We start from the raw sequence: 15753 nt of genomic DNA on the forward strand, positions 1-15753 counted from the left end.
GGGCAGAATTTACATATTTGTTTTAAAATATTTACATGAGACATGACACACACAGTCTAAAGAGAGGTTGCAGCTTCTGTAAAACTTTAACTCTCCTCTTTAACACTGCTTTTTATGACATATTTTCTAGGAGTAGTTACAGGAAAATATGTAAGAAGGTGTCTTATAGCCTGCTGGAATAGCCAAGATCAATAGTTCCACTGATTCTAAATGCTATATATGCTCAAGCAGTAATGAAATAAATTTGGTCATCAAAATATTTGAAACATGATTCATTTAAGGTTCACATCTAAATCTTGGTAACTGAAAAAATGTATGATTCCCGACCCCCTCCTTTTCTCACCATGTGCACAGCAAGCTAGTTACGTATGTACTTTCAGGTTTGCCACTGCATCTAAATCACCAATCTTTGATTTGCACTTGTCTTGAAAGCCTGTCCAATTCTGGTTTGTAGCATATATGCTAACCACAGTTTAGACGTAATGGCAAATCAAGTATTAAATTAAATTAAACTTTTGTCTTCTCCATCACGTGAAAGAAGACAACAGTTTTTTCAGAACACTGTTCTTGTAGTGCTAAACTACAGCCCAGCATCATAGGGCAATCAAAACATATGCCAACATTTCTGATTCTTTAACTGTGGTATCTGAAGAAGGGAGCTCTCTCGAAAATTTACATCCTGAAAAATCTTGTCTGTCTCCAAAGTGCCACTAGACTCAAATGCTGCTGTCTATCTATGGTTATAACACTAGGACAGTCTCCCCTCAACACCCTGTACATGTGCTCCATGCCCTCAATCTACTTCCTCATATCTTTCATTCAACTTTTCCATCCTTTCCATTTTGGCACTAATTATTATTTTGTGGGACTAAGTTTAACTATAGCCATATCAGCCCACAGCTGGCATTAAATCTCATTCAGACATGTGGTTAATCATGATTAAGAGCTGACAGGAGAAATGAGATGGAAATTAAATGAGAAATTGGGGAGGGAATGAATACACTGTATAAACTAAAGATGAAGAAAGATAAAAGGCACTGAGAGGTTCATTTGGTTCATTTTAAAACAGCAATGACCCTTTCCCAGCCGCTGCAAAGCAGCAGAGAAAGGGGCATTTAAGCCCGCGGATCAGCTGCTTGTCGGGGAGATCCCCGACAAGCAGCTGATCATTTAAACAGCAGGGCTTGGCTGCCCAGCCAGGAGTTCCTGGCTGGCTAACCAAGCCCCACCTGCAGTTTAAATGGCCATTTCTCCGCCAGAGCTGGTTCGTGAACTTGCCCCAGTTCATTGGAGTTCGTGGTTCCTGGTTCATGAAAATGCCACGAACTACGAACCGCATAGTTGGGGTTTTTTGCGGTTCATGCCCATGTCTACTCCTGATCTCTTACTCATGGTCTCTTATCCATGCACAAGAGAAATAACGTCTCTGCTCTGGGTTGAAGAATATTTACTTCACCGCAAAGTCTACTGAGGACAGTAGGACTTGCTTCCAAAATGATTTGGGAAAATCATTGTCAATATTATTCCAACTAACTTAGTCAGCAAAAAACATATTAGAGCCTGTAATATGGATGATGCCAGTCAAAACAAGTGAACATTTCCACTACTCACCTCCCCCCCTCCTCCCTCTGGCCACCCTCAGCACACTTTAGTGTCTATTTCAGCATTTCATATACTTTAGTAAATGATTTTTCAGTATTTGGTTGCTTTTCTTAGCATGTTTTTTAAGATCACCACAATTAGAGATGTGAAGGCCTGGATAAAAAATATTAACTCCTCTTTTTAACCCCCCCCCCCGACTTCACGTCTCTAACCACAATCACCAAACTTAATTCTAACTTAATTTGGTCTGGTATTTTGCATGTAAGCCCATGCAACAAATAGCTCTTTTCTCCATGGTGCAGTAATAATTAGTTCTGCTCTGCTGTGACAACCGAGAGCTAACTTATTAATCATATCATCAACAAGGACAAAAAGTACATGCAGTGAACTATACCTGGTCCTTGTTACATTCAGAAGGAGTATCCTTGTGTATGGCCATCTGATACTTGGCAAATAAAGTGGCCGACTGGGTGAAAGATGATCTGAATTGTGGGTCCTCAAAAGAGACTCGTACTAACCTAACCTTCAGAGCAAGGAAAATACAAGTATTTATTTGAATTCTAATATGCTCAAATACTTCTGAAGGAAAGGCTAGTGTATTATCTCCTCAAATCCATTTCAAAGCCTCTGCCAAGGAGAGACACAAGGAAACTCAACAACCGCAGAAATATATCAGAATTTGAAGCAATAGTAAGATTTTAGTGCTAGGCTGGTTCTGCTCTGCTTGAACTGCATTTTTTAATCCCAGTATAGCTGAAGCTGTCATGCTGAGCCACAACATCCATCTATTTACTTTATATTCCACACACACATAACTCACACAACTTCATGCAAAAGATGCAGAGGAAGTGCAAATAAACATATAAAGATTTGACTCATGTTCTAGAAGGATATGCCAGAGATTTTCAACTGAAGAACCTCAGGGTTCCTCAATGAGAGGTCAGTAAGGGCATAAAAGGTTCTCCCAAGGTCAGTTTTCCCATTACTTCCAATACTCACACAACAAGGTGGAGGCACAGGGACATGCTGAGCGTATGCTAATGTACACTCTCAGTCCACACAGCGCAACAATGAGGCCCAGAGGCCTGACCATTGCTCCATGTGAACTTATTGCACACTGCAAACATGCCCCAATTTTTTCTACTACATATAGGGATTGTTTAATGAAGAAAGGGCTGATATGCTTACAACAGTAGAACTATAACATGTGAACATCAATACTGGAGTCTTCATCAGAGTACAAATAATTCTACAAAATGTAGAAGCTACCAAGGCTTTCTAAGACCATGACAGGAGAACATGCTTCTTGGTCTTTGTAACTGCCCAGGTTTCAGTCACAGTGCCCAATTTTTTAGGCACATCCCTTTCATTGTATTGTATGAGAAGAAGATCATCATCAACAGTTTGGTGTAGTGGTCAAGAGTGTCAGGACTCTAATCTGGAAAACCAGGTTTGAGTCCCTACTCCTCTGCTTGAAGCCAGCTGGGTGACCTTGGCTCGGTCACAGCTCTTTCATAGCTCTCTCAGCCCTACCCACCTCACAGGATGATTGCCGTGAGGACAATAATAACACACTTTATAAATGCTGAGTGGGTGTTAAGTTGTCCTGAAGAGCAGTATATAAATAGAATGTCATTATTATTAATTATTATTAACATAGGAGCTGAAGAGTTGAATATACATAATTTCAAAAGGGACTACCCATAAAGTATGACACAGTTTGAAAATGACTGTCCCATATGTTTTAATTTATCTGTCACTCTAGAAGAGTACTCTATCTACCACACAATTACCTTTTCACCAGTCATTTCATTTATCATGTCTACAATAGGCAGCTCCTATAGGAAGGCTTTTGTCTAACTGGTGCTTATTAAGAAATGTCAACACCTTCCAAAACCACCACTCTTCTGTAAAGTTACTCCTATTTTGTCACTTTAATTTTTTGCAAAGAACAATGCATTTTTTCATGCTTAAGGCTGGTATGCAGCCACGATAGCAGCAGGACACTGTATGGGGGGTATGGTTGGGAAGCAATCAGGTGAAGAGAGAGGAACTAGAAATGGGGAAACCAGATTGGGCCTGGTTAAAAGGGACTGCCCAAGGCAAAACCCTGTATTTTGAAAGTTAGCAACAACACTGCATTGATGACAGAGTTCTTGATAAGGACTGCGGAGTGGGACTAGAACTGAACTCTGTCTTGTATTCTGAGGAGTTAAAACAGTATGCATTTGGGAAAGTAATTACTGTTTGTGTCTTCAGAAAGCTGCACAGCATCCTACAAAAGTTGGTGTCTTCCACAGCTTCTTACCACCAGAGATAACAACTGGAACAGAGAAAACTAGCAGAGGAGGCCAGAAGGGACTGCACATATAGAAACACAAGATTAAAGCAAAAGGCTTGAGTCAACGTAAACAGAAAAAGAGAAGGGAAAGCATTTCACGCAACACATTTCACTCTTTCATTCACAACTTTGCTCAGTTTCTCCGTCTCTTCCTGAAGTGCATCATATTTTATGGACAGGACCTCTAGTACGAATTTAAAGTACAAAGATACTAGCATCCAACAGCATCCAAGTACAAAGACACAGCATCCAACAGCAAGCGTTCCTTATGTTTACAGGTATTTGTCAAGCATATTTTAGTTCCCATGGAATTGTTTATTGTATAAACAACCACAATTCCAAAATCCAGATGCCCTACTGTTAAATAGAATTGTGTGTTTTGCATGCTCATCAATTCTTTCCTGAACAGCGATAACATCCATGAGAATGTTGTTGAATCTCTTGTTTATAAAGCAATTTAATCATTTGTGGCACCAGTGAGATGTGCAAAACCTGCTTGTATTTCCAGAATCTTCAGTTCAGTTTATACCATTTTATAAGCTTCTATGGAACATTGCTTTAAAGTAATTCCCAATTTCTTCAGAATAAATGCAAGTAACATGCAGAGTTTATCTAAAGCTTACACTGTCTGACCTGACTTGCGGTTGGTTTATCAGGTGGGTCCTTGTGAATAGCCATCTGATAACGTTTATAGACCTGGTAAGACTCCTGAAATGTGGCTTTGAACTGGGAACTTGGTGGAGATGATCTCACCAGCCTCACCTTCCAAAGAATTAAAGATACTAATTATTGCAATAACAACCAAAGAGCTTCAACAGCAAGAATAGTTATAAAATAATTCTGTAACAAAAGAAACATTGACACTAATCTATAAGCTTTTAAACTATTATTCTCATTTGTAAATTTTAACACAAAAAGTTCTGTAACCAACTAATGCAAACTGTTATTTTTTACCTGAATATATTTTCAGCAGTAGAATATCTAGCTGTGAATTAACTATGAGGTTTATTTTCCAATCACTGATATAAAACAGCAATACAAACCAGTTTAGAATAAATGGTGCAGTTTCTACATGTGAATACAAAAACTATACAAACATAAATTCAATCTCCAGGAGTTGTTCTACAATCATAACTAAAAGGTAAAGAAACTTGCTATACAAGAATACACCAAGGGAAATTTGGGGATTTGCAGTAAATCAACTTTTCATTTGAAAATGATATTCCTCTCTGCAAAATCAATTTTCATATATGCTTTGGACCCTAATATCAATATTTAATTACCTTATGTACTCCTAGAGAAAAAATGCTGATTTTTTCCCCCATCTAACTACACTCTTTTCAGTTTGTCCTGAGTTTTTTTAGTACATCAGCTCGATTTCTGAATATTTCAGTGCAAGCATCCTTCTCTTTCATTTATACAAAAACTATGCCACAATTCCTTGTAATCCATAAACTAAAGGGCACCACGAAACTCAGATGACTGGTGAAAGATACAAGATCTTCTGTGGGGGAAGCTATCAATTTATAACCGTTCAGAATTAAAGTGCACCATGCTCAAATTCTCATTTGTAAATAAATGTTTGTATACATATTTCAGTTTACTAATGCAAGTGCACAGTGTAATTAGTCAATAAATATTGATCTATAAATACAGCAATAAATATGTAAAATTGAAACCAATGCAATATAAAGTCAATACCAGGTTACCTTGGGGGTCAAGCAACCTGCAGAGGGACTTGTTGAGAAGAGAATCCTTTTGGATTTATGAATTAGATCCAGTCACCCCAAATAGATTGAACCAAATGATTGACTTCTCATGTTATTTGACTTCTCGTGTTATTTGTAATTTGGATTTTATAGCTGTGAGATCTTGCCCCTGAAGGGTTTACTGTATCTTTAAATCTACTGCACTGTTCCTTACTTAGTCAGTGGGAGGCAGGGCTTGTATTTAAATGGGTAACATGGACTTTAGCACACCCTGACAGTGTATTTTGAGATCCACTATAGAGGACATTGTATACAAACGTTTATTTACAATTGAGTATTAGAGCACTGTGCACTTTAATTCTGAACAATTCCTTGTAAGACAGCCATATCTAAACTGGGGAAAAGAATGATTGCGTATCTAGTATAGGTACACTGTCAGCGCTAAGCAAGCTACCATGGACTGTAATGGGAAAAGTGGGGTAGATAAATTTTAAATAAACAAGCAGAAAGCATTTAAAATGAGAACAAGCATTTAAAATGAGAACACCAAATTCTACATCCAATACATGTTTATGGATTGATTCTCAGTGCTAAGGCTTAGATTTCATGAATTTTGGATCAGTCTCTTAATAGGCTTAAGAGAAAAAAAATATTTTGAATCAGACTCTGGCTACAGATCATGCCTTGCAAGAGACCAAGCAGAGATGGCAACTGGAAATCAACAGAATCAAAATTCTTGTTAAGCTGAGGTAGAAATCAAGAATAAGTCAGACGTCCACCTAGGTCAGAAACAAGCTAAAGCAGAAGTAAGGGAGGGTCAGAAACAGGAAATGACACATGGCAAGAGAAGGCGGTCAAACAGGAACATGGCAAGGGAAAAGTTACTGGAAGAACATTACAAGCTTGGGAATGGAACCAAGGAACAGGGCCACACACATAAGGTACAGTTATAAGTCAAGATAACAGGAAAAGCCACATACTTCAGAAGCTAAATAAACCAGATCTTTGAATGTCTATAGATCTGAAGCCACTGCTAGGGAGATTTAGTTCCCTTATAATGACTCTCACACACAACGGGTTCTTAACTGTAGAGTTACAAATCGTAACCACCATAATAAGACATGAGAGCCTTTTGAGTCTTTCCCTTGAAGAGGAATTTCATCATGTATCCACAGTTGTGCCTTTCCTCTTCAAGAATTTCAGCCCAAGGAAGGAATGAGGAGCACCCAACTGTACCCTAGAGAACTGCAAATCCAGAAGGGGAGTAATGCAGTTGGCTTTGTCTCTTTCCTTCCAACATTAAAAGAGGCAGAAGGCTGCTTAAGGCAGGCTTATTATTTCATACTGAGGCACAGCAGCAACCACGAGCCTATCAGTATTCTAAAGGCCACAACTGTTCTCCAAAGAACAGCTATCCCCCTCTATGGGTAGCTGTTGCACACTCAACAGCTATCAAGAGAATATATAGCTATTATGTATCTGCAGTAGCTGCCTTGTAAGTAGATCTCAACATATTATCCAAGATTACATGGACAGCATAAGACGTTTTCAAAATTTGTATGCCATCTAGCAGCATTTTTTTTTTTTTTAGTAAATGTGGATTTTAAAAAAACTGCATCCCAAAATGCAGTTTTGGGGACATATTAGCTCTCTTCTAATCAGTTAAGAAAAATCTGTTCATTTTATCTTCTAAAAAACTGCATGTCAATCAATTTAGTTTCAAAAAGGGACATTACATTTCTACATTTAATGCCTCCTTAAGGCTTCATACCTTGTTATTTTTGTTTTGTGTATCTTTGGTTACCTATTTAGATGGGACTACAGCACCCTCTTGTGTCACTCCAAAGAACACCCTCACTTAAGTTTTATACATACACAAAATAAAATGAAAGGAATTTGTAAGCAAAACAACACTTTTATAAGTCAAGTAATGGATATCAAAATCTTTTCTAATGTGACCACTGTCTACCATTTCTCCTGTTTTTGAGTTTAAAATGAAAACCCTCCATAACATTAGACTAACTACTTTGCTTTGAAAGATAACAGCACTGCTAAAATAACCAGAACTTTTCACTTATTTGTATTACTTAGATTAATACCTCTAACTGGTGCACAGCTTCGAGAGCCAAGGTGACAAAAATGAAGTCTTCAATTGATTTGGGCTGGTTTGCTTTAGACTTAGATTTGGGAGCAATCTGAGTTTCTTCTTGAAGTGCCTGGTTCCCTGCCTGGTTCTGAAGGCGTTTCTGCCATTTTTGCTCCTTCCGTATGTCCTTAGCCTTACGACAGGGCGGTTTGCTCAAGTCTGCTCCTTTGCCTAGAATTACAACACACATGTATTCAGTGGGAAATATTCAGGCAAATAGATCATAAGCAAAAGCGTAACAATTTCTGATGGTATCCTTTCTACACTGAAAAGGATCTCAACATATATGAGGTTAGGTTAACTCCAACCCTTTCTTCTGCTGCTTTTTGAAGGGCCTACTGATGGTGTTCAAGTATAGAGAGAGCAAGGGCCCCAATACCTCCCACCTCTTGCACATATGCTGAGATGAACAGCAGGATAAGAAAGGTGAGAACACCTCAGCCTTTGGTTGCTGGTTGCTAGTGGGTTTTTTGTGCCATTTCAGACATGACCAGTTTGACTGCCAGTTTTTAGACAAAGCTGCATGACCCTATTTGCAATGCAGGGTTTCACTTTTTTAAAAAATACGTTTTTCCTGTTTTCAACATGCTTCCCATTCACTGCAGAATACAGTTTGAAATGTCTGACAGTGTCTCCTTTTTTATTTCCCCGCTCAATTCCAGCTTGTTTTTGTTTCCACATACATAGATTAGTGCTATAGCGCTATGGTTTTGTAATGATAGGTGTAGCAGTTTCACTGAATTTCCAGCTTTCATTTTTAAAAAATGTAAGCCTCTAGTCCTTTCTGTTTTGGAGATATGTTTTTTTCCTTATATCCCAGCAATGGAAAGGACTAAAGTCTTTTTGCTTTAATTAATGAAAGCTGGAAATTCAGAGAAGCCACTACACCTATCGTTACAACACTACAGCACTATATTTTTGTGCTGATTTTTTTTAAAAAAATGCAAAAGACTTGGTAGCCCAGGGAAGGTGCCACAGTGATCCACATACAGTTCACACGGTTCATTAACGGATGCAAGTGCAGCCTGAAACTGCCACCTCCACATCACTTTTTGTGAAGTCAGGGCTAGTAACAGATAACAACTGGGTTAAAAAGGAAATGTGAAAGCAGCAGCTGTTACAGAGCTCATGTCATTTTGATAAGGCTCAGGACCACCCTCCCCCCAGAAGAGCCAGACCATCCCCAACAAACAATCCTCCATTCCCACTTGTAGCATGGAGTCTCTCCCCACAACATCACATGATATCTTGTCACATCTCACATGATACCTTGTCACATACATGCACCTTAGTGAGTCCTATGCTACTTCCAGGTGATCCCAGACATTGTCATCAATTACCTGGCTTGGGAGGCGCATGACCAACTTTAGCAAGATCCAACAGCTCGCTTAAATTGGCATTATCTTTCTCATTACAGGATTCAGTATGTCCAGAGTCTCTCTTTTCAATTCTTTCTCCTTCCTCTTCACCCTCTACCTTTTCTGTATAAGTACTGAGAGGTTCTAGTTCATACCGGCTGGTGTCTGGTTCACTTTTTAACAACAAATCACACCCAGTATCCTCTGGGTGGGAATCCATGGGTTCCACTGTAAAGAGTAGTAAGAACGATCTGTTAATACAGTACAAAGAACAACTGATACACCATTCTTCAGCTACTGCTATAGAACAAAATCACAGGTGATCTCTGAAAGCTCATTTCACCAATCACTGTGGTCTTCGCATGCTATTTTTAATTTCAGGTCCATTAGCAACTTAAAAACCAACTAGATTTCCAGGGTACGAACTTTCAAGGATCAGGGAGCTCTGACACTCGAAAGCTCATACCTGGAAATCTAGTTGATCTTTAAGGTGCTACTGGACCCAAATCTCTCTTTTCTACTACAAACCAACATGGCTACCCACCCAAAACCATTTTTAATTTGACTCAAAGAGCAACTGTGTATGTGTTATCTGCCGTCAAGTCACTTCCAACTTATGGCAACACTATGATTGAAAGACCTCCAAAATGTCCTATCATTATCAGACTGGCTCAGATCTTGCAAACTGGAGAACATGGCTTCTTTATTGAGTCATGCCTCGTTTTCTACCACCTTCCACTTTTGCTACCATTATTGTCTTTTCCAGTGTGTCTTGTCTTCTCATGATGTGACCAAAGTACGATAGCCTCAGTTTCGTCCTTTTTGCTTTCAGGGAGAATTCAGGCTTGATTTGATCTAGAACCCACTTGTTTGTTGTTTGGGCCATGCACAGTATCCACAAAACTCTCCTCCAGCACCACATTTCAAATTAATCAATTGTCTTCCAGTCAGCTTTCTTCAGTGTCTAACTTTCACATCCATACATAGTAATGAGGAATACCACAGAGTGGATTATCTTGATCTTGGTCCCTAGAGATACATCTTTATCCTTAAGGATCTTTTCTAGTTCCCTCATGGCTGCTCTTCCCAGTCTCAATCTTCTTTTGATTTCTTGGTTACATTCTCCCTTTTAGTTGATGATTGAGCCAAGGGACAGAAAATCTTTAACAATTTCAGTTTCTTCGTTGTCAACTTTAAAAGTGTGTAATTTCTCAGTAGTCATTACTTTTGTCTTCTTGATGTTCAGCTGTAATCCTGCTTTGGCACTTTCTTCTTTAACCTTCTTCAGTTGTTGTTTCAAGTCTTCACTATTTCTTCCAGTAATGTGGTGTCATCTGCATATCTTAAACTGTTAATGTTCCTTTCACCAATTTTCACTCCACCTTCTTCTAAATCTAATCCAGCTTTCCTCATGATATATTCTGTGTATAGGTTGAAAAGATTGGGAGATAATATACATCCTTGTCCGACACCTTTGCCAATTGGAAACTATTCTGCTTCCCCATATTCTGTCCTGACAGTAGCCTCCTGTCCAGAGTACAGGTTGCACAGCAAAACCATCCGATGTTGTGGCACACCTACTTCTGTTAACACCACCCATAGCTTTTCATGATCCACACAGTCAAAAGCCTTGCTGTCATCTACAAAACGCAGGCTGATTTTCTTCTGAAATTCCCTGGTATGCTTCATTAGCATTGTAAATTTGCAATCTGATTTCTAGCGCCCTTCCTTTTCTGAATCCAGCTTGCACATCTGACATTTCTCTTCCATTTCTTTCCACCGGTTATGATAATGGATTTTTTTGTCTTTGCATGCAAGTCACTGAACAGCTGCATTTAGAATTCTGATACTATTACTGTCATCTTTTGCTTTTGCTTCTCGTCTGTCTCTGGAAAAGTTTTCTTAGTCATCCATCTAGACTGCTCCTTTCTTTTGCTACAGGAATAGTCTTTTCACATTCTTGTTTGATAATACCTCTGGTTTCAGTCCACATTTCTTCTGGTTCATCAGTTAAACTTAGTAATACAAACCTGTCTTTATATGGTCTTTACATTCTTCAGGAATGTTATTTAGATCAGTGTTTCTCAACCTTTTTCCAACTGTGGCCCCCTTCCGACCTTGTTTCCTTCCTGTGGCCCCCCTGTCCTACCAGTATAAAGGTAGCTATTTTATATGCCAATAAATTGCGCTTTTTCTTCCTTATACAGAACACCCCTGCTCTTTAGCTCACCCTAGTGGACTCAGGGTTACACTTGCATGAAGAAACAGCACCCCACACACTGTTTTCTGTTTTCTTTTCTCGGTCACTTCTCTGTTTTCTTCACTTCTCACTTCCCTCTGTGGCCCCCTAGTCTCGTGCCGTGGCCCCCCATTTATGCAATTTTTACCTGTGGCCCCCTTGGAATATCCCGGGGTCCCCTGGGGTGCCATATGGCCCCAGGTTGAGAACCACTGATTTAGATTGTATTTTGGCACTATGATTCTTTTAGCGTTTCTCTACAGCTTTGTTCTAAGTTTTAATATTAAAAAAGAAACTATTTCTATGCATTGTCACTGCATTTCATTTCTGTATTTCCAGTTCTAGTAAATTATTTGGCATAGGTCTTTGCTGTTTGATTGAATTATATTTTGTAATCTGCCTAATAATAATAATAATCTTCATATAATCCTGACATGGATGAACATGCAAATCTTAACATTAGGTTAAGCATGCAAAGCAAACCTATACATTGGTTTGTGTGTTCTGTTCCTCATGTAACACAGAAGGATCCAGGGTGCATTTCTGTATCTGGAACAGCTGTTACCCATAAGCAAAATATATGCTGGATCTAATCAACTACCAATATCAACTAAAAGTAATGGATTCAGCTAAACAAGATTTGTGTATCATCAGGTCTGTCTGATTTCCAATCTAAAATAGCCACTCTGAGAAAATTAGCAAATAGCAAGTTTTAGGGCTTAAAATAAAAACATCCCCCTCGAGGTAAAGTGCTTGAGAATCTCACATGTGATAGATTTAGCTGCCATCATTGTCTCTCACAGGTATTCTGAACAGTCAGATATATTCAAAATAGTTTAGCATTCCATAGACGCAAGTTACATGCCTTCTAAGTACAACAAAATTGTTGAATGTATCCATTTGACACAGGAAAAAACATTACCAGATTAACATAAAATCAGTATATGGACTTTAAATTGGGGGGAAGAATTTAAGTATGACCAATTTAGAGGTCCACATCAGATAAAGTGATTACTTAGGTTCAGGCTAAACAAGACACCAGGCAGTTGTTCATTCAAGTGTTGAGTGATGCAACTTTATCTGGGCACTGTAGTTTTCAAAGACAGAGCCACACAGGACTGTTGGGGAAGAGGAATAACCAGCTCTCCCCACACACTCCATGATCTAGGTGGAATCTGGTGTTTAAATATCCTACGAAGATAAGCAAACCAGATGTCGGGTATTCAAAAAAAAGGTTCCCTCTCTAGCAAACAAAGAGCCAAATGGGATCCGGAGCCCTATGATCACAGTTTACTTTGTTTTTACTTAAAAGAAGCTGCAGGGTCCTGTGCCAGTTCGTGCGAGCATCCGTACTTATCTAACTTTCCCTTCTAGAACTAGCACCAGGACCAGGGAAGGGAAACTTAGTAGGGAAAATAGTACAAAAGGAAAGGTTTAAAGCTCCTCTGCCACCACTTCTGCAATCAAATTAGCACCAATTATGGTTGCTTTAGGGGTTTTTTTTTAATGAAGGAGATTTCACATACTTCCTGGCAAAGTTTCATCATTGTCCCTAGTAGTAATAGCAGCCAGTGCATTGCGGGGACGGGACGGCTGAGCAGCCAGCAGAGGCGGTAGAGGGCAGTGAGGGATTTCTTCGTCTCTCTCAACAAGCCGGTATGGTTCTGTCTTTAAAAACTACAGTTCCCAGGCAAAACTGTGTCACTCAACACTTGAATGATTGCCTGGCGTCTCATTTAACCTGACCCTCAGATTCTGCACTGAGGTCCAACCCATACGAACACCGGTGATGATTATCCTTTATATCATGCCTAATATCAATCCCCCCCACTTAAAAACTAGACTACTTAAATTTAAAAGCAAGTATACATATTTTTCACTCTTCCCTTTTCCCCCACATACTCAGGAATTTAATAATTGAGACGCATTCTCCACCACCAGTTAATGTGTTAAATTATTCTAAGTATGCACTATGCTTAGGCAAATAAGAAATTCCTTGCTAGATCAGACCAAGGTCCAACTTGTTCTTCACAAGAATTTCAGCAAACAACAGGCCCTGTTTGACCCAACAGATAGTGGCCAGTGTTCCATACTCTACTTTCTGCACACTTCTACTTCATATACAGTGAATTACATAGCAGAACTAAGAAAACTCTTGCACCATACAAAGTATGAGATAAAAGCCTGCTCTCTACAGAAAGAGCATGACTTTTAACAATTTATTTTACCAGGAGATTGTACCAGAATTCACTGGATAACTAAGACAGATAGCAATTACCCTCTATAATTTACACATTAGTAACCTTTCCTTGAAAAAAAACACACTGCAGAGCACAAAAGTAAGTCATTCTTAAAGGACACTTCTTACCTTCACTATTTATTTTAGACGTCTCCCCTTTTGTTAGAAATCTCAGCATTTTCTTTAGTACCTTCTTATGTGATTTAGAAGGGTGGAAATGTAAAATCCTGCATCTAAAAAAAGCCAATAATAAAGTTAGGTATCTCCCAATTAATAGAGTACATGAAGTATGGCACATGAGAAGAGCAGGACAGCGTTAGAGAAAGCACATCAACTCATTCACAGCAGCGAGGAGTGGCAGTGAAAGGAATGCTGCATCTGCAAATGTTGCTTTCCGAGCTGCTTTTCTTTTCAAGGGGAAAGGAGTCAGGTGGACTTACTAGCAAGCTTTAGAAACTTCAATTCCTTGCCTAGCAAGCAATAAGAACTTGAAGAGGGCTACCACATCACTTCTCAGTCGCCTCCTTTTCAAGAAAAACATACCCAGATCTTTCAAACTTTCCTCATAGGACTTGATCTCCAGATCCCTCACTATCTTTGTTGCCCTCCTTTGGACATGTTCCAGTTTCTCCTTCTTAAACTGTGGTGCCCAAAACTGAATACAGTGCTCCATATGAGGTCTAACCAGAGCACAGTAAAGCAATACCATCACTTTGCATGATCTAGACACTATACTTCTGATGATACAGCCTAAAATCACATTGACCTTTTTAGCTACAGTATGACACACTGACTCATGTTCTGCGTATGGTCTACTAAGACCCCTAGATTCTTTTCACTTGTACTACCACCATCCTATAAGTATGCCTTTCATTTTTCCTACCTTAATGCAAAAACTTTACTTTTATCTCTGTTGAAATTCATTTTGTTAGTTTTAGCCCAGTTTTCCAGTCTGTCAAGATCCCCTTGAATCTTGCTTCTGTCTTCTACTGTGTTTGCAGCCCCTCTCAATTGAGTATCAACTACAAATGTAAAGAGCATCTCCTCTGTTTTTTCATCCAAGTCATTTATAAAGATGTTGAATAACACAGAGCCCCAAACTGATCCTTAAAGTATTCCACTTGTTGCTCCTTTCCAAGAGGAGGAGGAACCATTTACAAGCACTCTGATCTGTCAACCAGTTATAAATCCACCTAACAGTAAAAGATCCAAACCACATTTTACTAACTTGTTAACAAGAATATTATGTGGAACCTTAGTATATACTATATAATTAAGATACTGCTTATAGTGCTACCTGTTTTAGGAGGGCTGTTTTAAATTTGGGGTCATCTGCTTTTATGCATAATTTTTTAGGGAGGCTGTCTTCCTTTAGAGTAAATACAGTAATTGGTCATCTCGTCTAGATTATATGAATTGATTTATTTATTAAAATTTCATATCTCTATATTTAAGCTGGATATTTGAGAATATGGATAATAAAGGAAATAAGTTGTATTCAACTAGGTAGGATTCAGTGAGAATTACTGGGCTGGATCTTTACATTGTGTGAACAGAAGGTGCTCTTGGTTATGCATTTTTACCCACTTTCCCTTCCCACAATAGCTCTCTACAAACCATAGAAAGTCATTGCAAGGAATTAAGGGACTACATGGACAAAAAGACACCAGGCATAGAGAAGAGGTATTGCTATGAAGAATGAGAATCAGGTGAATTTAATTTATTTAAAACACGTTTACACTGCTTCTCGCTCACTTTCACCTTGCTCTTTCCCCAACTGTTTCTTATATGATTCCCTTTCCTCACTGCAGTTCCTGTACCTGAGGATTTTGTTGACAACTATCCCGTACAATGCTTTTTCTAGGGTCACAAAAGACTGCTGTAGGAAGCAACTTCCACTCAGGCATACAACCACAGAACCAAATCCACTGATTTTAAACAAAATATGAAACCAACCAATTTCCATTAAATGCATAGCAATTTAACGCACATTACATGGAAGTAAGATGCACTGATTTCAGTGGAATACACGGTTTCAAATTAAATTTTCCATTACAGGGCATCTTGAAGAGCTGTATGTGTAAGGTTTCCATGCTTTCAAACTGCTGGATTACCTAAC

The 15753-nt window shown here is 38.8% G+C and overlaps 1 protein-coding gene across 7 annotated transcripts in view; it reads right to left on the bottom strand.

The window, feature by feature from the left end:
- Positions 1-15753, bottom strand: part of ATE1 (arginyltransferase 1) — a 114549-nt gene that overhangs the window by 93000 nt on the left and 5796 nt on the right. For 5 of the 7 annotated variants that reach the window (XM_054983030.1, XM_054983031.1, XM_054983028.1 and 2 more), the window contains 4 exons: positions 13764-13867; positions 9139-9384; positions 7752-7969; positions 1997-2125 (listed from right to left, as the gene is read on the bottom strand). In XM_054983030.1, the coding sequence (XP_054839005.1) occupies positions 1997-2125; positions 7752-7969; positions 9139-9384; positions 13764-13867 (697 nt within the window). Of the gene's footprint in view, positions 1-1996; positions 2126-4576; positions 4706-7751; positions 7970-9138; positions 9385-13763; positions 13868-15753 lie in introns of all 7 variants that reach the window. The other 2 variants (XM_054983034.1, XM_054983029.1) reach the window with 1 other exon arrangement.

The sequence above is a fragment of the Eublepharis macularius genome, chromosome 6, assembly GCF_028583425.1.
Source record: "Eublepharis macularius isolate TG4126 chromosome 6, MPM_Emac_v1.0, whole genome shotgun sequence".
NCBI lineage: Eukaryota > Metazoa > Chordata > Lepidosauria > Squamata > Eublepharidae > Eublepharis > Eublepharis macularius.